Consider the following 23,620-nt stretch of genomic DNA (forward strand, 5'->3'; position numbering starts at 1 on the left):
CACTCTCTAAAACTTGGGATTTGAAAATAATTGCTATACAAGAATAAAAAAATTTGAATACTTTTTTGATCGAAGAACTCATCAGGTCTCTAATGACCTATGAAATGACGTTCAATGCACATGAAAAACCCAAGAACAACCTTCCAAAGAACAATAAGAATTTTACACTTAGAACACATGAAGACCACTCGAGCATAAGCTCAAGTGATAGTGAACTTGAACTACTTATAAAATTTATAAAATTAATGAAACAAAAAATTAAAGAACAAAAAGAACGCAACTACTTGCTATGAATATAAGAAGAGGAAAGAACTTAGGCATGAATTGAGCTCCTCGGAAGACGAGGAGAAAATCAACAAAGGTAAGGTAGCAAACTACGCCTTAACGGCTTTATACAATGAGGTAAACAACTCAAACGAAACTCTTTTAATTTATTTTGAAATTACATGATGCTTTTAATGAGTTATTTTTAATTTAGTTTAATTATTTTTCTTGAAATTTGCATGTTTAATGATGTAATGAAAAATGCAAGAATAAATTAGGAATCATACTTATCATTCTAGTAATTTTAAAAATAATCATGAAAATTATATGTTTATGATAAACAAAATGATTTTGATTAAAAATGCCTTATGAAATCATGTTTAATGATATCATGCCTAATAAATTTATTTTTTCAAAATTATGCATGATGATTTGAAGTAATGATGAGTTTTGGGTAATTTATGGTTTATTGATTTTGATGATTTCCATGATGATATTTGCTCTTTCGATTTTAAACTATGATGTATGGTTTTCATACGAAAAAAAATTTAACATGCTTATATGAAATTAGTCACTTAAAATGTAACACATAGAAAGGAAAATATATTATTGGATTTAAAATCATGAATCTATTTATGTTATGAATTTTGTGAATTATGAAATTGATTTTGATGGTTTGAATTTAATGGGTTTTATTGAAATCATGATCTTGATTTCTCAAGATTTATAACTTGAAATCTTTTATGAATCAAGATTTCTTACTCTTTATTCTCTAACATTTTGAGAAAATTTTCAATATGAATCATAAGAGTTCTGATGCATGAATTGAAATCTTTTTCTCCTACGTTTCCTTTTACAATTTACTAAAGAGAATATCGTTTTCAAAATTTCATGACTTAAAATTTCATTTGAATATATTTTATTATTTGATCTCCTAAGAATTCTTTTTGTTAATTATTTAAGAGGAGATTTGTTAAAATAAATCATGGTTTCTCTTGATTTCTCAAACTTTAGGCTTGATCTTTCTTTTTTTGATGATTGAAATAATGATTGGAATATTGATACAATTATGAATGATGATTTGGTATTATACATGCAATACTTCAACTTATGATAATGATGCATGCAATGATAAAATATTCAGGATGAAAAATTATTTTGACATTCATAACTTGATTTTTTTTGAATCATCCTTTGTCATGATTTGAAAATTATTGTAAAGGGAAAAAGAGATACAAAACTGTATTCTTCCCTTCTTTTTGACAATGACAAAGGGGGAGAAAAATTGCTACCTCAAGATGCAAAATTTGAAAACTTACACATTGCAAAAGAAGCAAACTTGCTCATATCAAAAGAGAAGCAAGAAGTGCTATCTTGCAAATCTCAAGACACACAAATGCAAACTTAGAAAATTTATAATTTTGCACATCATTAAAATTTATGATGATTCGGTGATTATACATGTTCTATAATGTTGAAAGATTTACTAGCTTGCATGATATAGAACTTGCTATCTTGAACATCACCAAGAAGTGCTATCTTGCTTATCTCAAGAAGCTTGCACATCTAGCAAAACTTATATTTAAAGAAGCAAGAGTTATTTTCTTGAACATTTCAAAATTGCTAGCTTGCATGTTTTAAAATGTTGTAAAATTTTGCTAGCTTGCACTTTGCAAAGGAAGCAAAAATGACACTTCTCAAAAGAGAAGAAAGAGCTTGCTATCTTGAACATCGCTATCTTGCATTTGCTTTCGAAATTTTTGCTAGCTTGTATGTTGTAAACTTGCTATCTTATTACCTTGCATATCTAAAACTTGATAGGTTACATGATGTAACACTTGCTAAATTTTCTAGCTTACAAATTGCATGATGATAAAACTTGATATTATGTTTTTCATGCAATGATTTGAACTTGTATGTCTAAACATTTGATAAGTGGACTTCTTCTTTTTATTGATAACAAAGGGGGAGAAGTATGATGATGTTATGCATAAGTTTATGATAATATGTTACTTGAATTTTTGAATCCAAGAGTTCTATCAATATGATATATTGATAGGGGGAGTTTGGTTAAACTCCGGGAGTTAAGGTTAACTCCATCATCAATTGGTTGTCATTATCAGAAATGGAGAGATTGTTGAATCTCGAGTTTTGATAATGAAACCAATTGATAGTGTTTATGATTTAATCTATGTTTTGAGTGACGTAGGGTGCTTCGATCGGGGAGAGACAACTAAAGCAGGAAGAATCATATTGGGCCGAAGAAATATGTCAGAAGATTGGACGTCGGGCCGAAGGATCGGTCGATGTATCGATAGAAGGCTTCGAGCCATGGATTCTGGCATCAGGCTAAGAAGAGCAGACATTACGCCAAGGATATCGGAGTTGCGGAGGTCAACTGACCGATTGGGCAATAAGCTGCAAGAGAAGACGATGTGCCGAAAAATCGGACGAAGCGTCGATAAACCAATGACATGTCGGACGACATGATTCATGCTTAGTAATAATTATCTAGATTGAAGTATATTTTTATGTGTGCAGAATTAACTACGATAGCAAGGCATAAAGCAAAATGAAGTCTCGGAGTCAAAAATACGATTTCATTGGGAGTTCAAGAGTTCGTCGGAAGTCTTGACATTCGTCGGAAGTTCGAACATTCGTCGGAAGTTCTGCCGGAACCAACCAAAAAGTCTAGGAGCTTGCCAAAGAAGCTCGTCGGTACTTGCCAAAAAGATCATCGTGAAGTCTAGGAGCTTGCCGGGAGACCGCCGGAACATTGCCAAGAGATCGTCAGAAGTTCGCCGGAAGATTGCCAGAAGAAACAGGACTTATCTTGCTTAGATTATGTCTTAGGAATCATAGTTAGCACATAATTAGAGTTGTGATTAGGAGGTAATCCCATCAACTCTGTTAAGGGCCAATTGGGCCCGAAGGTGAGTTGGTTTGGGTCGGATTCAAGACCCAACCAAGGTGCTGAAACCCTGGCCAACGATGGCACCGCCTGGGGAACATCACCCTAGGAAATCTGGGCGATGGTACTGTCAGCAGCAATGCTGCCAGTGGTGGTACCGCCCAGTACCAGATCTTGCAGCGGTAGTACCGCCCAGGAACAACGGTGGTACCACCAGTACCTAGGAAACCGGGGATGAGACCTTTTTAGGCTCTAAGTTTGAATCAACTTGAAGCCTATAAATACCACTCTCATCCCTGGTTAACACACACAAGCACAGAGAGTTGTAAAGTGAGAAAATGCTATAGAAATCACTTGAGAAATCCCTCCTCCAGATCTAACTTTAGAATTTTATTAAGAGAGGAGTATGTGTGCTTGTAAGGGTTGTCTCCTAAACCCGGTAAAAGGAGAAGAGGGGTATAAGAAGGAGGTTGATCTTCGCCTATTAAAAGAAGATTGGTAGCGGATGCTGGTAACCTCGACGGAAGAGGAATTAGAGGAGTGGATGTAGGTCACGACGACCGAACCACTATAAATCAGTTTGCATTTCTGTTTTGCCATTTATCTTAACTGCAAATTGCCTTCCTTGCTTTACATCAACTATACTTTTGTGTGCTTTTAATTTAAAGATATTTTCAAAACAGTTTTTATAGAAATAAGATTTTATCATATGAAGGTTTTTCTAACCGACGTAATTTTTACCGCTGCACTAATTCACCCCTCCTCTTAGTGCCGACTCGTTCCTAATAGATACGTGTGACTTGACACATAGTATTTTTGCTTGTTATTATTATTTAGTATTTTATCAATTTATATTGCATGTTGCTTGAATATAATGTGATGTTCATGGATTTGTGCAATGAGAATCGGATCGTGATGAGATCACAATAATGAGATCGATTCACCTTTAAACACAAATCCTAAATAATCCTGGTAATAGATTACTCGAGAGGGACATCGAGATAACCAAATAGACCAGTGTGATATATACCCGTCTATATGATGGATGCAGTTGGTCTCATTATTGCTCATGTGGGGACACTAGAGATACAGTACAAGTGCTCATTGGAGAATGAGTTTACTGATTGATCCGTTTACTGAATGTTGGATGGCTGATGATGCCTTATTGTCAAACAATAATTTTATAGTCATAGTGGTGTATCTGGTCCTTAGACTTGAGACACCAAGGATATCCTATATGAGTACTTCACTCTTTGATACTAAACTTATAGGTCTGGAGGTTCCAGATCTAGCACAACCAGTCATCAGGAGTAGTAGCCAACCTTACGAGGACTATTGAGTATCGATAGAGGATCATCTGCTCTCGGTCTTATGAGAGGAATATCTTATATGTTCTTACTTAGACAAATCTAAAGCTAGGGTCATTCGGATTTGTAACATCCTCCATTTTTGAAAATTTAGTAAAAGGTTTGTTTGTAAAAATAAGGATTATTTAATAATTATTTTATATTAAATGATATTATATTAAAAGTTTATAGCTAGGGACCTAAGAGTAAATATTAGAAGTTTGATATAATTTATGAAAGATTCAGATTTAAGTTAAAAAGAAAAAATAGTGGACATGTGTCACTAGCTAATCTAAGGGTACTACTTATGTTTACTCGAAAGATGACACCTAGCCCCTTTCATGCATGCATGACACATTGCAACTTTTGCATTAGTCAAAACCCAAAAAAAAAAAAGAACTAGATGAAATTGTTAAAGAAAACAAACCTGAAGAGTTACAGCGAACGTGAGTTTGAGAAGAGAAGGGAAGAAGAAGAAGAAGAGCTTGAGGTTTTTCATCAATTTTCCCACATTTGGGATTCAAATAATTTTATGGCAAGTGTTCTAACCCCATCCCACAGTAACCTTAATCTCTTTTTCCATTTTTATTCTGTAAAATTTGAGAGATTTCAACTGAGAACCAAGCCTTCTTTCGTTTTGATACAAAGTCATGAATCTGTAATTTTTCGGTAATCTAACCTCTATGCAATGTTTCGGTCATAACATTTTGTAATAAACTCTGATTTAGACAAAACATTTGAAATTAGACAAAAAAAATCTTTATTTTGATACTAAGATCGAATGATTTGTAGTTTAAATGTCTATTAAGACTTCTGTTTAAATTAACCCTACAAATTCTACAAAATAGGGATTGAAATTCCTGACCTCTTATTGCTTAACTGCTTATAACTTTTTGCTGTGAACTCAGATTCATATAACATATGATTTATTCGAAGTTAGACTCAAAATTCTTTCGTATATACCTGATTTGAAATTTTTGGAGTATAATTGCTAACTGAAACATCTGCTTTCATTGATCCTATGGATTCAGTAAAATAAAGCTAATATTTTCAGACCTTTCGCTACGAAATTATCTGTAACTCCCTGTTGTAACTTCCAATTCTTATAAAACTTGATTTGCCTAAAACTAGATTGACAAAGCTTTCTAATAACATCTATTTTGTATAAATTGGAGTATAATTGGTTATCCAAATAGTTCATACAATGTTCCTATCAAATTCTGCCAGAATCGAGCTTTGGTCGATTTTGGCTTTTCTTGTTTCTTCTCTTTGGAAATAGATTTCGGCAAAAACTCTTACTTCAGTTAAGCTTTACATTTTTACCTTAAATTCTTGTATACTTTTGTCCTTTATTTATTTGTACATCTGCAGCTATCATCTAAAGTTCATGTTTGCATCGTAATGATTCGGCACATGCATCCCATTGTTCCGCATTTGCTTTCGATATGTGCCTCTTCCAGTTTCATTTCTTTGGATATTGAATTCATCAACTTTCTTATTTCAATTGAGCTATATGTGATTTCTTGAAATCTTTGTATGATCTTGCTTTTGTTTCCTTTCAAATCTGAATACATTTGTGAAAGATTATGTTTGTATCATATTGACTCGAAAGGCATATATACATTTCGTTGTTCCGTATGTGCTTCCGATATATGCTAATTTCATTATTCATACTGTCCCTTTATACTCTGGTGTTTGTGGGATAAATGTGAACCTTTGCTAGAAATGGTAAAGGGAGTTATGCTTAGAGCCCGCGATGCTCTGTCGACCCCCTATGACTTCACTCAGACGTGGGTGGATGGAGCTCCCAAACGTGGGAGACTTATGTTTGGTGGTCATTCAGAAATGGATGGACCATATTATGTTATGATCCCGCTTTATCTTCTATGTGTTTGATATAATATCCAAAGCTTTTGCTATGTTTCTGTGCATGTTTTGGATAAGAATGAAATGAATGCATCGTCATGTGACATTTGAGCTTATATTTATGTTTTGTTCTTTGATATGCTTCCGAAATGTTATAAGTCTTTGTTATACCTTAAAATTATCATATGCCATGGATATGCTCCTTATGTCAATGATATGCTCCAATTACCCTTCCTCGATTATATGAACAAAACATGCTTCGAACGAAATGACATCGTAATTCTGCATTCAAACAACACATGCTTCTGTTTCATCTTGTATCTCTGCTTTGTATTTTTGATACCTTATTTGTTTGAAAAACTGTTCTCTTTGCTATGGATATGTTAGTCGCTTGCTGAGCTTTATATGCTCACCCCGTTGATATATAAATTTTTCAGGATAGCTTATCACTCGCTAAAATATGTAGTTTGGGTTGAGGCAGTGGGAAGCTAGAAAATTTTGGGGCAAATCTTTTGTACTTGATATGTTGATGTTGTATAAGTTCCTTTTGTGTGTATCAATGACAAATCTAGATTGATGTATCTTGTAAATATTTGAAAAGTACCTCTCATGTTATGATTTTGGGAATGTTTAGTTAAATTTATGTAATGAATGATATAAACATGTGGTACATGTTGGTTTTATAAATGTATAGATTCTCACAACTATGGATTTATGATGTGGGTATGGTTTAGTTAAGTTGCCTTTCGATTTTAAGAATCATATAGTGACATGATGTATGATCATAAACTGCACAGGTTTTGTGAATTGTGGATTGTAAAGGTGAATGACTTGAATGTTTTTATTAGTGACCTCAAATATGTAATTGGATCTTGGATTGTTTGTTAAATTATAATATTATCAATTTTGAGTTAGGTTCACACCTCCTGAATGAAAATTAAATTCGAGAGGGGCGTGATAGGATTGAGAGAGAAATAGTTCTCCGGGAGAATCCGATTAGAGTGAGACTCGAGTAAAAACCGTATGAGTCTGACAATACCATGCCCAGTATACGGTCTTTGGGATATTAGATAAATGAAGGACTATATGTATATAGTAACTTAGGATAGACATGTTCAATAGATTGGATTCCCTTATATCATTTGAGGACTGTGGCGTAGTGGCCTAGTACGTCCGTAGTCGATGAGTTGAGTGAATTATTATGGAAATAATAATTCACTGATTTAGAAAGAATTCTGACAAGTATGACTCTTCAATATTGGTCCTAGAGGGTCATACACATACGATAGGTATTGCGATGAGTAGAGGTTCATATATGAGATATCCGCCGGAGCCCCTATCTTATTGGATATCCAATAAGCCCCTAAATTAGGATCCTAAGGATGAGATGCAATAAGAGCCAATGAGAGATTATTGGATAGAGATTCACTAATCTAATATGCTTGGGTAGTTGGATGGTGATCTAATACTCAATAGGGCATGATCCATTAGGGTTAAGTTGATAGGGGCCCTTTATAAATAGGAGGGAACTAATGGTTCATAGGCTAGAGCATTTTGGGTTCCCTCTCCTATTCTCCTCTCCTTCTCCTCCTCAGATATTAGGCCTAGAGTTTTGAGGAGCATCATCACAATCTTGTTGTGTGGATCACTACTAGAGAGGAAGACGCTTGACCTCCTTCACCCTCTCCTATAGATCTGTAGGGATTCAGGGATGTACGATCTCTCTAGGTAACACAATATTTCATATACATAGTTTTAAGTTTCACGGATTTTGCGCACCAATCTTCGCACGATGACAAACACATCTTTGGAAAATAGGGGATTTTGTTTTTAATGTTCTTCCGCTACGCATATGATGTTTTTAATGTTCTTTCGTTGTCCCAACAACTTGAAGCCTCTCTCAGTTGGCTCCTTTGCTTAACTCATAGAGTTTGAGCTCTACTTCCTCGAGAATGTGTGTCCAAGGTCATCAACGATGATGCTTCTCGGACTTAGGCAAGGGGAGGAAGAAACAATATCTGACTTTGTCACTCAATTCACTAGTGAGATCCGAGGTGTGCAAGAAGACCATATATTGCTTGTAATATAGGCTTCCATGGTGGAGCTAAAACACTATCACTTTTTATGATCATTGGTAGAGAGGCCACTAGCAACAATGCCCAAGGTGCTCAAGAGAGCCAACCAATATATTACCACTGAGGCAATGGTTTTGAGTAAGTGTGATGAGATATGTAAAAGGCTAAGACAAGAGCGACTACCATCAGTCCCAACCCTGAAGTCACCACAATGAAGAATAAATGACCGATCCGAGTTATCTTGCCGTAGGTCCTAGTCGACTCCCTTAAATATGACTAAAACCGACGTCTTTTTGCAAATAAACAAAAAATTGGCTCTTGAAAGACCCTTAATCGATGAAGATACCATTAGAGTAGAGGAACAAATCTAGGTACTACCACTTCCACCATGATTATGGTCATGATACGAAGGACTATCACGATTTGAAGGAGCAAATTGAAGAACTCATTCATCGACGACACTTGGGGAGGTTCGTTTAGAGGCATCGAGAACCCTCACCTCGACCTTAGGGGTTGGTGGAGAGATAGATCGACATTATCATCAGTGGACCTACCTTGGGATGAGACAACTCCTCGGGTTGCAAAGTCTATACCCGAGCTGCTATTAAAAAGCGCTCGAGGTCTGAAGACGACTCAAAAATAATATTCAAGGAAGAAGAGATAGAGTACCTCGACTCAAATCATGATGATGCCTTTGGTGATCGATATATGTAACTCAATCGATATCCTCTACTTTGGCACTATTCAAAAAATTAGGCTTTCGACTAACAATCTTGCCCTTATGACTTTTTCGCTGACGAGGTTCACTAGCAACTTCATCTTCTCTCTCGGGACCATGAGCTGACACGTTATATTCGGCAATGAGCCCTGCTCAAAAACAGTGGTGACCAAATTCATGGTGGTCAACATCCTCTTGGCGTACAACGGGATCATAGGCTAACCTATACTTAAGAGAAATTTGTTACGTTGAAGGCACATGACGAAATATATCAGAGACATGTGCCTAAGGCAGGCCGTTCGAGACTATCTTCCCCCTACCACCCATGTGGACAAAATACCAAGAGGGGGACGTTGGAGCGGTTACAAGTTGTCCCCTCTAAGGTCAGGTATAAAAGGTATTTCCCAACGCTACGACAGATGACTCACTTTTCGAGAAAAAACCCATATCCAAAAATGACCTCGGACTAACTTGAGGATTAGAGGGACCGGGTCGAAAAATTTTCTTTGACACCGATTTTAATATAGGTGACGCCCCGAGAGCTTGACACTTCCACCTCAAATCTACTTCGGAGCCACTTCAAATACTCCTATACTCTTGAGTTTGTATCACGTCGGGTAGACTTAGAGATCGAGGATGATTTTTCCTAATAACATAAAAAATTAAATTTAAACTCATAACCTGCTATAACATAATGATAGATATCTTTTTATTCAGTACATACTTAAATTACTAAAAAAATACCTGACATAATTATTAACTCTAATGAAAGCTATGACAAACAAAGTCTCCGAAACCATCGGATGGTCATAACTAGTAACTCTAATGAAAGCTTTGACGAACAAAGTCTCCGGAACTCGGATGGTCAATGTCGAACACTATTAGAGATATTTTCATGATACTTAAATTGATATTGACATAACATAACAAAGTTGCCAACTGAACGGTCAATGTTTTCTATAATTGCTAGTAACTAGCTAGCGTGGAGAGGAAATTGTCATCCAAATTCTTTTTAATTGTTTTATCTATATAATATTGGCATTTTTTCCCCCATAAACATTCTTTTTTTATTTTTTTAAATTGTATGTCTAGGATTCTATTGTCTATCTGTTGGTTTATTTTTAAATTATTTTTGTATGTTACTATATGCATTAGAGTTGTTTATGACGAGATTCAAATCCTTGATCACTTTATTATATATACAAATATGTTAATCATTGGATGTTTTCTTAAATATGTCTTGTATACAGAAAAATATTTCCATATGTATTTTTCTTACGAAAATAAGATTTGATCACGAAACATTACTATCGATAATCAAAATACTCGCTCTGTCGAGACGTCGAGTGGCCGAGGAATTGGGTAGAGTGACGGTGTGGGGGCCCAAGAACAGATGTGAGCACGTGGCGATCTCTTCGAGGATGGGTGGGCGCGCGATTCCTGTCCGTGTCTTTTCACCATCGCGTATCGTTTTCACCACTGGTGCGTGGCATGCGAGCTCACGTCAATCTTTGCGGCTCAAAGGCTTGACCTGAAGTCACGCTTTTGTGCACTGCCAGAGAGAAGGAAATGATTGATGGGTGGAAGACAGATCCATTATCCAACTCCATACGGTATATGTTTTTTCACCTCAATTATATGATCTCAAACAAATTTATATTAATAATAATATTATTATTATTATTATTATTATTATTATTATTAAATTTAAATAAAAATAAACCAAACACATCAAAATATATCAAATAAGATTTTAAATCCTGATAAATAAATTTAATATATCATCATCAAATTAATATATTATAATTGAATTCTTACTACCGTCGATTGACTAAAGAATGGATCCAAACCAATTAGATGTCGATGAAAAATCTACCTTTAATGATAGTCTCTAAGGACAATCTGATAAGATTGTCATTTTAAATTTAAATAAAAATAAACCAAACACATCAAATGTATCAAATAAGATTTTAAATCCTGATAAATAAATTTAATATATCATCATCAAATTAACATTTTAAATATAAAATTATAATTTTATTTTAATATAATATAATTGAATTCTTATTACCATCGATGATGTCGATGAAAAATCTAACATTATTGATAGTCTATAAGGACAATCTGATAGATACTTTAGAAACGTTGGTAATCTTTAAAACCTCAAGAACATAGAGTTTTACTCTATCATCAATGAAATATTCTTCGAATAAAATGTTAAGAGGCCTATCTATGAGAACTAACCTTTGTAGACATATGAAAACATGACTGCGAATGCACAGAACATATTTCATTTAGTTCACAGGTTCAAAAATTTCTCCCAGAAATTTTTCAGATGCATGTTTCCTTCATGATTATAAGCCTTCAATCCTCTGCCTCAAAATGGACCAAGACATTCCTATGTTGTGAGCAGGTGGCAGGTTGGATATTGTGGTTAGTACAGTTTTGTGTATCGACCCACAAGTAGCAGCAGAAAGTAAGAAACAAGTTGTCCATGCTTGGGCTCAGACTAAAACAATGTACTTGTGAACCTTTGTAGTTCACCCTCTAAGAATGATATGTAAGCTTATATGTATCTTCCCATAATTTACAAACCAATCTGTCACCACATAAAAATCACACTTCCGATGAAAATATAAAAGAAAAGAAAGAAACAATCTGACGGTGAAGAAATTCGAGCGAGCATTTTGATAAATTATCGACCACAGAGAAGCTGTAGAAAAGAATATATTGAAAGAACAAATGGTACATTAATCGAGCTCAAGAGATTAAGCTGCAGGACTAGGATTTGCTCAGGTCTCCGGTGCAGCCGTGTAGATTTGACATAATCTTGGAGTGGATAACACACAATACCCACAGAACACAGTTAGAAAAATATAAAACATGAAAATAAACATAATACTAAAAGGAAACACAGATTTTTTATGTTTGAAATGCTATACAGGATTGTTCTTGACTGCTTCTGGTGCTTGCTCTTAGCAGTAAGCCACTTCCACAGATCTGGGCTTTCCTGCAGAATTTTTTACAAGCAAAGGCAGTGTCAATACTACAGAAGAAACATCTAGCAAACTCATTAGCACTAAAAGTGGCAGATAAAGCCAACAAAATATGTAAATAATTGCTACACTCATGCAGGGACTAGTGTAGCTATGTGGAATAAAAACCATGTTATTACCATTAATTTATTCAATTGGAGCAAGACCATGTTATTATTGTGAATTTCTTCCCAATCCTCCTTATTCCAAATTACATTCTTAATAACATAATGAACCTGTGCCAGTTGCTAGTTATATGTGTTAATACATTCAGAAATCAAGAAAGGCAAATTAATATTAGAGACATTTGGAATAAGGACCACGCTACTATTGTAAGTTTCTTCTTAATCCTCCTCATTCCAAGTTACCTTCTTGATAACAAATTCAACTTGTACAATAGTTGCCAATCATAACATTAATACTTCAGAAATTGAGCAAAGAGAAACTAAGATTAGAGAAGGGCCACCACGCTAGATTATTGAATTAAACTTGACATATAGCAAATACATGGTGTCCCTGATATCACACACAACACACTAAAAGCCTCAATAATAATGAGGTAGGCAACTATTTGCACCCAAAATCTGAACAAAAGTACCAAATCTATGAATAAAGATCTGAAGAACTAGGATAATAATTTTGTGATGGCAATATGAAGAGGGAAGCAATTAAGGTGATATATCAAAAGTTGGAACTTCTCAAAATTCAGTGTTGGTTTCACTTGTAAGCAAATACCTAGGAAGTTATTTCAGAATTCATAAGAGTTAAGAGCTTTAATAAACCAATTGAGTGCTATTGTGGAAAATACTAAGCTTATAAGCAGTATAATAAACTTCAATAGGTGTACCTTGTCTGAATTATCAATCAAATAACTGCTGAAAATGTTCAAGTTCTGATGAGTATGACATCAGTTTATTTTGCTTTTGAAGTATTTTCCTTGATATATCTTTTATCAATATGTATAGAGTCGATTTCTTGCATCCCAATCTCATGAAGATGTTCTTCTATATACATGTCTGATCTAATATTGAATTAAATGAAGCATATGACATGTCAGGTTATAAAGGTTCATTAGAAGAGTTACCAAGGATACTACTCTGGAAGAAATGATTCGGCATACATGGTTGAATAAGCAAACTGAAGATAATTTTTTTATGATTACATGAATAGTTAATAAGATTGTATATGTGGAGGTAAAGGTAGCTAAATTTGATGAAAGATATATTGTACATATCTATCAAACAACATACAGATGTTGGATTGAAGGTGTGATCCATGACAATGAATGGCAACAATTTGATAATTCTGCTAAACAGACAGAAAATGAAAGAAAGTTGTATTGGCATGTGGAGCTCTAGAACCAAGGCAAGATATAGTAAGTGGAAAAAGGATGAAGAGTCCTTCATAACAATTTTGAATATCTTATATGGCAGCACTTTAGTCTTAATGATGATTATATGTGGATGCACAAAGGAACATGAACAAATTGACTGGAAGAAAACTCTCTGCTGCTCTTCAAGTGATGAATGTAGTTACCCTACATAACCTAATTGAACTGAGTGAGCAAATAGGTTCAGAAACGTGGGCATCAAAAAGTTTCTGACATAGTTGTACAAGATGCATGCATGACAAGCCTAAATTACCCTCTGATATGATGCTTGAAAAGAAAGTCCTAATTCACGGTTACAAATGAATGAAATAATAGGTCACCGGCACACTTAATTGTAAAATGTTGAAATTTTGACCATGGTAAAAGGTGTTTTCTTGGTTTGTCTTTTGGTTGCATCAATAAGGTGGATCTACTTTAATGCTCTCACAATGGAAAAGAACCTAGAGAGGGTGCCTCTTTAAGTTCATCACCCAAGCATGTTATTGTTCCAACTTGAAGCAATTTATACCTGCCTCAACAATTAATATCTTTTATAAACTAAGATCTCAGTTATGGCTAAAGACTATTCAGACAAGTATTTTGAGAATTCAAAAAGAATAGACAACACTACTTCTTTTCCCCAACTACAAACCCAAATATGAAGCACCATGCTGCCACTGCCCCTAATACCAATTGCAACATAAGCATAAGTCTCAAAAGCTGCTCAACAGTAAGTTATAACACCAATTCCAGAGATTGAATAAATGCAATTCTAGCATGAAATACCTGTTGTTTGAAATCTGAATGAGGATCAGCAAAAAAAAAAGAAATCTGAATGAGGATAACATTGTAAATTGGAGGATCATTTTGGCTTACTGTAATACTAGTACACATTCTTCTTATTGACAATTTCCGTTCCTTAATAGACCTAAAAGATGAGACCTAAAAGATGATTCAAACCCCACACGGCATGATGAGACCTAAAAGATGACCTTAATAGACATCATAAGATGATTTCATCAGAGCAGAGAAGAACAATGGAACACTTTTGGTACCTATATGGCTCAGCAGCTTTAGATATGCTAAATTCAGGAACATTGCAACAGAGTAATATGAGGCAAGCAAATTAAGATAGAACACAAATCAACTAAACTCACCAGGTCAAGAACATCCATGAGGGCTCTGATATGGAGCTGATCCAAGGCACGAATGTGCTCCCCTACCCATGTCCCCACTACCAAATCCAATTCAAGGAACCCCCTTTGCCTGCTCCTACACAATAACCTGCCCACAACAAAGTGAACTCTTTATGGCTTCCAAGATCACACAGCACACGAATCGATTCGTCATGATGGATTGACGAGCAAAAGACCTGTTATGAAGGCGGCGCTCGCTCTCTTCGTCGGAGAGGCCGACGTCAACCGACCCATGACGCGAGGAAATCCAAGAAACGGGTCCAACATGATATTGAATCAAGGGAGAGGATCAAATTGGATGAAACCCTAGAATCCAAGGAAGCAGCTAAAATCAGGCATGGATTGGAGGAACAAATCGAGGATCAAGGTCAGAGAAATATTCGGTACCTGAGGGATTGTGTATATCTCGGAGCATTTAGCATGATGATTTGGCGAAGACGGAGGAGGGATCTGCTTAAGGTCGCCTTGGGCGTCGACGGCGAGCTCGAAAGCGTTCGCCGTCCCTCGCGTTGCCGGGGGATAGAAGAATTGAATTGATATAACGACACCATAAATTTTACTTTACCCGCGAGAGTGGAATTTAGTTCAGCGACTGGGCCCCCCCGGACTGGTGGTGTAGGCGACAGAATGGGTGAGCATATCAAATTTGGTCACCTCAGTTGGCTCGACGGGTTTCTGGGCGGATCATAATTCGTCGCACGTGCTGCGGATTTGTCACCGTTCGTAATCCACGAATTGGTAAATCGGATATGGCCATCCGGAATAAGTCATATTTTTGTTTTGATTTTTTTTGACGAAATTATACATAAAATGCTCGAAATTATATCTAACTTTTTTTAAATAACTACTTATGAATATATGAAGATAATCTTTTAGTTGTCTCGAGATTCAAAACCAAACATGTTTCACTTTTATATTAAATTAGACTTGAAATATCCATTCAATATATCTATTTAGATCTAAGTATTATCATCTATCATTTTTTTATAATATTTCTTTTACACATGAAGATCATCATATGTATGTTCGATTTTAGTTATCGATGTAATAGAATAGATAGAAGTACATTATGGCATGATTAGTCACCGGGGCAAACCAATCCTATCCCAAGATTTATTGTGCTATGCCCCTCAATATCCCTATAGAGTGAAAGAGTTATTTGGTGATCCCTAAGTTGATTGTTAACTCTTAGCATCACTATCATCGTTTCTCGGATCGACCAATGTCTCGTCTTATATTATAATGTTAGGAAAAAATCGATTAACACCTCATCTTAGGTTATTCTTAGGTTATGGTGTTAGGAAAGCAAAGATCCAACCCTATATTCTATAAAAATTATATGGAAGGCAAACCAAACAAAGTTTCTATAATATTAAGTTAGTTTATATTTGAAAGATTCAGCTAAATACAAAGTTTATAAGCTTGAAAGAGTCATGAGCCCTTAACAACATACTTGCAAACATTTTTATATAGTGTTATCATCATCATGATTAATATTACAAACAATTATATGTCTCGTATGATTATGAGTGTGAGTGTAAAATCATGAACAGAATAGGGTAACAATTTTGTTGACTCAACTTCCCTTACATGGTTGATGTCCTTCAACTAACGTTGGTGTTGGGTCCAGCTCATAGGTGAGCCTGGATCAGACAATAGGACCATTGAGCTAAAATCTAATTAATTATTAAAATTAAAAAAAGAAATTAAGACATGCAAGCGAACGAACTAAAGAAAATGAGATGAAAAAAAGAAAGAGAGAGATAGAGGAGAGAGAAAGTTAGGTTTGAGCTTTTTATTAGACGATCAAGCAACTAAACTTTATTAGTTTTGATCCAAATTTTATGAAAATAATCCTTGCAACAAGCTCTATAATCTTAACAGTGTTAATCTGTGATTTATCCTCTTTGAGATACTTTTCTGATATACTCACTTAGTGAAATCTAAATCTTTTTTTGATAAAATTTATTTATGGTGATGATAATATATTATTGTGGAACTAAAATCTATATTCTTGATGTTATTATCATCCTTTAGTTATTCTGGAGAAAACTTGTTGTAAACCTATTATCATTATTAGTGATAGTGGAGGTTTGAAGTGGACTACGGTCCCGTAGTTTTTTCCGTATTGGAATTTTCACGTAAAAATTCAGTATCTCACTTTGTGATTGATTCATTGTTCTACTGTTTATGCTGCTCTAGTTAATATTTATTTTTAGTAACAAGTTGGTATTTTGGTGATGAACTCATTTTGATACACAAAGAGAGAAAAGAATTATCCCACTATAATTATTTTTTCCTAACAAGTGGTATCAGAGTCAAATAGTATGATTAAATTGAACTAATCAAGTTATTTCACTTGGAAGTGTATGATGGAAGATTTGTTCTATTGCAAAGATTTGTATAAGCTCATCAAAGTTAAAGAAAAACCTTTTACTATGGAAGATAAGGAATGAGAGGTTCAATATAAAAAAGCTATTGCCTATATTAGAAGATGGATGAATATAAATTTGCATGAGCATATTTCTAATGAAATCAAAGTTGATGTTACTTAGTAAAGGTTAGAAAATCTATTTACGAAAAAGATAATGATGTAATTTCTCTTCTTAGAAGACTTATCAATTTAAAGTATAAAGATGATGGCAACATTGTTGAGCATATAAGTCTATTTCAAAGTCTTACAAATAAACTGGTTGCTATGAAAATAAATATAGATGATGAGATGCAATGATTGTTACTTCTCAGCTCTTTATCGAAAAGTTGGAAAACATATATGCTGATAATTTCTAACTTCACGCTAGAGAGGACTCCAACCATAAACATGGTTAAAGACAATTTGCTAAACGAAGATACCAAAGAGAAATAACAAAGATAATCTTCTTCTAGCGTACTTGTTATTGAAAAATATGAAAGACGTGAAAGAAGTCATAGTAGAAATCCACATGGTTATAGAGGAAGATATAAGTCTAAAAGAGATATCAGTGTTTCCACTATAATATACTATGTCACATGAGAAAAGAGTGTAGGTTTTGGAAGCGAGAGCATAATGAAAAGAAGAAAAATGAGAAAAAAACTAATACAGTTATTGCTGAAGGTGATATCATTATTGTTTATGATGACGGACGTGTCAGTCTTGCAACTCAAGATAGTAATTGGGTAATTGACTTTGGTACTTTATTCCATATTACTTTTTATAGTGATTTTTTTCAAATCTTACAATGTTGGTTATTTTGGTAATGTTAAAATGGAAAACAGTGGTACATCTAATATTATGAGTATTTGCGATATTTGCTTGGAGACTAGTACCGAGAGCAAATTAATACTTAAAAATATTAGACATGTTCCATATATTCATCTTAACTTGATATCTATAAGCATACTTGATAATGAGGGATTTACAAATTATTTTGGTGAAAGCAAATGGAAGCTCACTAAATGTACTCTAGTTGTGGCAAGAGAAAAGAAGCTAAACTCTTTCTATGCTAGGGAAGTTAAGCTACACAAAGGAAAGATTAATGCAATTAAAAAGGGTGAAAGCATAGATGTTTGACATAAGAGACTTAGTCATATCAGCAAGAATGGACTTCGAACTCTTGGTAGAAATCAATTCTTACCAAAGTCGTAAGATACATATCTTAAATCTTGTGATCATTGCTTAGTTAAAAAAATACATAGAATTATCTTTCATACATATTCACCATATAGAAGATCAAATGTTATTAATTTGGTTTACACTGATATATGTACTATATAAATTAGAACTCTTGGAGATGCTATTTATTTTATTACTTTGATTGATGACTATTCTAGAAAAGTTTAGATTTTTACTTTAAAATTTAAATATTAGGTACTCGATGTTTTCAAAGAGTTTCATATCAGTGTTGAAAGAGAAACTAGTAGAAAGCTAAAGTGTGTTTGAGCAGATAATGGTGGTGAGTACAAGGGTCCTTTTGAGAATTATTACAAGTTTCATGGTATTAGGCTTGAGAAAATAGTTCTTAAAACTCCTCAACAAAATGGTATGACAGAAAGAATGAATGGAACCATTGAAGAAAAAATTAGGTATATGCTTTATTATGCTAAGTTATTTAAATCATTTTGAATGAAGGCTTTGAGAACTACAATTGACTTGATAAACCTTTCTCTATCAGTTTCTCTGAAAGACGATGTTTTAGAGAAAGTACGAAAAGGAAATATGTATCTTATAATCACTTGAGAGTCTTTGGGTGCGAGACATTTATTCATATTCCTAAAGATGAGAGCTACAAGCTTGATAATAAGACAAACACATACATTTTCTTAGGGTATGGTCATGAAAAATTTATGTACAGATTATAGAATCTAATGAACAAGAAAATTATTAGAAGCAAAGATGTTATATTTCTTAAAGACCAATTGTTTAATAATAGAGACAATATTGAGAAGCCAAAAACCTCTGTTTATATCCCTTAGAGTTTGGGTCTAATTCCTCTACCTATAGTTCATGATGATCATGAGGAAGATGAACAAAAAGATTATGGTGAGAATATCAGTAATGATGCTCCTATAGTCGATGATGTTGAACCAACTGAACAATTTGAGCAAGCACCTCCACCACCAGTTGAGATTCCATTAAGAAAATCCACAAGAGAGCAACAATCATCTACAAGAAATCATCCATATGAGTATATTATATTTACTGATGGGAGAGAGCCAAAAACTTACTAAGAAACTTTTTTATATGAGTACAAGAATGAGTAGGTTAAAGCCATGCAAAAATAGATGAGATTCATGCTTGGGAACCATACCCATGACTTAGTAAAGTTGCTTAAAGGGAATAAAGCTCTTAAGAATAAATGAGTTTATAAATTAAAGACTGAAAATAATAGCTCACAATAAATATACAAGGCATGACTAGTTGTGAAAGGATTCAGTTAGAAAAAAGGTATTGACTTTGAAGATATTTTTATCCTATGGTAAAAATGTCCTCTATCCGAGTTGTTCTTGATTTAGCTGCCCACTTAAACTTAGAAGTTGAGCAACTTTATGCGAAAACTATATTTTTTTATAGTGACTTAAAAGAAGAAAGTTACATGGAGCAACCATAGAAAATAAAATCTAGTGTACAAGCTTAAGAAAAGCTTATATAGACTCAAACAAGTACTTTGACAGCGATACAAGAAGATTGATTCCTTTTTTATTAACCAATAGTATAATAGAACCACATCTGATCATTATGTGTTTACAAAAAAAATTTTAAATAATAATTTTATTATTCTTCTACTATATGTTGATGATATGCTGATTGTTGGCCATGATGCTAGTAAAATTAAGAAGCTTAAAAAAGAGCTAAATAAGTCTTTTGTCATGAAAGACTTATATCAGCAAAACAAATACTTGATATGAAGATTCTTTATAATAGGAATAATGAGAAGATTTGACTATCTCAAGAGATCTACATTGAAAAGGTTCTTAAAAGATTTAACATGAGTAAAGATAAAGCAGTTTGTTCTCTACTTACAAGTCATTTCAAGCTTAGTTCGAAATAATATCCTACAAGTGAAAAAGAAAAAGAAGAAATGTCCAAAGTGTCTTACTCATATATGGTAGGTAGTTTGATGTATGTTATGGTTTGCATTATGCTAGATATAACTCATGTAGTTGGAGTTGTTAGTCGATTTCTCTTTAATCTTGATAAGGAACATTGAACAATAGTGAAATGAATATTAAAATGTCTAAGAGGCACTTTCAAGTTATGTTTATGTTTTGGCAATGGTGACTCTGTGCTAGAAGGGTACATAGATGCAGATATGTCAGGTGATACTGATTCCAAGAAGTCTACTTCGGGATTCTTGATGACATTACAGGGGGAGCAGTCTCTTGGCGGTCTAAGTTATAGAATTGTATTACTCTATCAACCATTGAATCAAAATACATAGCAATTACCGAAGCCTGCAATGAAGCTTTATAGATGAAAAAGTTTCTATAGGCAATGCCTTGAAACAAGAAGGATATATTATTTATTATGATAGTCAAAATATCATTTATCTCTCCAAGAATTCAATATACCATTCTAGATCGAAGCATATTGACTTAAGATATCATTAGATTTGTGATGTGCTTGAAATGAAAGAATTACACTTAGAAAATGTACATGTCAATATGAATATATCAGATATATTGACAAAGTCTTTATCTAAGGAGAAACTTGAAGCATGTAGATGAAGAGCGGGTTTAGTACAGCCCACCAAATGAGTTGGAGGGAGAGAGTTATTAGGTTCAAGATAATAGGACCATTGAGCCCAAATCTAATCATTTATTTAAAAAAAATAAAAGAAAAGGGAAGCGGAGATGTGCATAAATAGAAGGGAATGAACTGAAAAGTGTGGCGGCACAAAAAAAAAAAAAAAACAAAGAAAGAAAGAAGAGAGAGAAAGCTAGGTTTGAGGTATTTGCTAGACGATCAAGTGATTAAACTTCGTCGGTTTTAGCCCAAATTTTATGAGAAGAATCCTTGCAACAAATTTTATAATCCTAACGGTGTCGATCTATGATTTGTATACTATAAGATACTTTTTTGATATACCTACTTGGTGATGTCTAAATATTTTCTTTGATGAAATATATTATGATGATAATATGTTATTATTGAATTAAGATTTATATTCTTGATGTTATTATGATTCTATAGTTAATTTGGAGAAGACTTATTATAAACATATTATCATTATTGATGATAGTAGAGGTTTGTAGTAGACTACAGTCCAGTGATTTTTACCGTATTAAGTTTTTCATGTAAAATATTTACTTTATATTTACTTTCAGTAACAAGTTAATATTTTGATGAAAAATCGTTTTAATGCATAAAGAATGAAATGAATTACTTTACTACAATAGTTGTTCCCAATACTTTATATATTTCTTTTGATGCAATACAACCTCAAACTACAAGCAACAACAACAAAGAGGCAAACGACATGAAGAATCTATCGCGTCGTTTCTATTCCATTCTTTTCTTTTTATTTTACTTTTTTTTCCATTAAAGCTTATTTATTTTCACCGAGGAATGGTGGCTTCAAATTGAGCCAAATAATTCCCATTCACAAAATGGAGTTAAATTTGACCAAAAATATATGTTAATCTGGAAGATTATAGGACAGAATTTAGCATCTTATAAGAACTGTTCTCGATCACTTCTGTGATGAGGATCGACTTGTGCTCATCGAGGGAACGAGTTCCTCTTTTTATCTCCGTCTGTTCCATCAATGTCCGTGCTGATGCATCACCCAGTCGTTTTCTGCTGCGCCCCCAGCACAGAGAAAAAAGAAAGGACACGTCATACATCAGGCGATGCGACTCCTCCACCTCCTGCAGGTCAACGGCAGAGCGAGTTCGAGAACAGCATCAATGCCAGATTCCCCCGAGAAATCGGCTGGAGGGCACGCGGTGTCTTGTTCGGCCTACACAACCCAATCTTTCCGAGCTCCAAAGGAGGCACCATGGCCTCATCCTTTACCGACACTGGAGTGTGCACGTTTGAGCGGTTCATCGGAAGATTTGCAGAGCTGCTGCTACGTAAAGGAACCATGTACAGAACGCCACCTTTCTTCAGCTTTCCACGATGACTTGATACCAATCTTATGCATTTTGGAGAACATCTACATCACATCTCCCTTTTCCTTCCGCTGTTGGAAGTATCTGATTCGTTGCCTTTTGCCGTAGTTTAATATTAGCTGTGTCACACGTCTCCTCAGTCCTCCCCACCTACAAAGAGGACTGCAGGGAGCCCTTCTGTCACCATCCCCCCGAGTGACACAGGGCGAGGGAGATGGAGAATCAGCCTCCGGCGGGCCGACCGTGGTTGCTCCGACTGGCCTCGCAGGCCCGAATGGAGCCGCAGATTCAAGCTCCGCCGCCCCAGCCGGCGCTGCCTCCTCGAGGTCCGCCAATTCGCCAAGCATCGCTAGCCCTTGGTAGGTCACCACTTTTAGCATCAGATCCACCACCACCGCCAACTCAGCCCCGGGCATTGCCTCAGACCGCACAACCGGCACAGCCTACATCACCACAACCAGTGGCCCCGCCAACACCACAGCGCCCACAGTCGCCAAGGCCTGTGGCGACGGCGGCGACCCGGTCGCCGACGCCTCCCCAGTCTCCCAAGGTGATCCAGACTCCCTCCCCTCCACCATCCTCGCCCTCCAGGATGACCTCGACACGGCCGCCTTCTTCTACTCCGGTGCCACATCCGGAGCCTGAACCGAAGCGCACAGTCGAGCAAGAGAACGCCAAGAAAAGTGGCGCCAACGGTTCCAGCAACGACGTCGTGGAGGCGCAAAAGAACAGCCGCAGCAGCAACCACAGTGACTCCTCCAAGCACAGCGCACAGCCCACCGACATGAAAGCATTCCCTTCTCCTTCTCCCCTCGAGAAGAAGGATATCCGCAAGATGAAGGCCATCACCATTGCAGGACACAACGTCGGAGCGTTCATGGATCTCGGTTCCTCCTACAGTTACCAGAGCAGAAGGCAGCAGGTTCACTACGCGAAAAGCGAATCCCAGGTTGAGGACGTGAAGAACACGGAGGGCAAGACGTACGCCGAGGAAAAGGTGACGAAGGCCGCAACCAACCAGCAGCCGATGTTGTCGCTGGTGAACAGCAACGTGCAGAGTGTCAACAACTCGTTGCTCTTCAACACCTCCTGCGCCCACGGCAGCCCGGGCGTGCACATCAATCTCGCCAGCAATGGCCACAAGAATCCTTCGTCTCCGCACTGAGACCGGCTATACATGCTTTCTGCCCATGGCCGGCATCAGCTATATGTCCGTTTGTTTCCACTAGGAGTTTGCTCATGGTATA

At 35.5% G+C, this 23,620-nt stretch overlaps 1 protein-coding gene and 1 long non-coding RNA gene across 2 annotated transcripts; one reads left to right on the top strand and one right to left on the bottom strand.

Moving 5' to 3' along the window:
• Positions 1 to 11,894: 11,894 nt before the first annotated feature.
• LOC135596584 (uncharacterized) lies at positions 11,895 to 15,296 on the bottom strand. The gene is made up of 4 exons (XR_010480969.1): positions 15,168 to 15,296; positions 14,957 to 15,086; positions 14,742 to 14,868; positions 11,895 to 12,190 (listed from the first exon to the last, which is right to left on the bottom strand). It is a non-coding gene; the product is annotated as an uncharacterized LOC135596584 (long non-coding RNA).
• A 7,351-nt stretch (positions 15,297 to 22,647) lies between these two features.
• Positions 22,648 to 23,538, top strand: LOC135596419 (vegetative cell wall protein gp1-like). The gene has a single exon (XM_065088470.1). The coding sequence runs from the start codon at positions 22,648 to 22,650 to the stop codon at positions 23,536 to 23,538; it is 891 nt and encodes a 296-aa protein (XP_064944542.1).
• Positions 23,539 to 23,620: the final 82 nt, after the last annotated feature.

Source organism: Musa acuminata, chromosome BXJ1-11, assembly GCF_036884655.1.
Source record: "Musa acuminata AAA Group cultivar baxijiao chromosome BXJ1-11, Cavendish_Baxijiao_AAA, whole genome shotgun sequence".
NCBI classification, from domain to species: domain Eukaryota; kingdom Viridiplantae; phylum Streptophyta; class Magnoliopsida; order Zingiberales; family Musaceae; genus Musa; species Musa acuminata.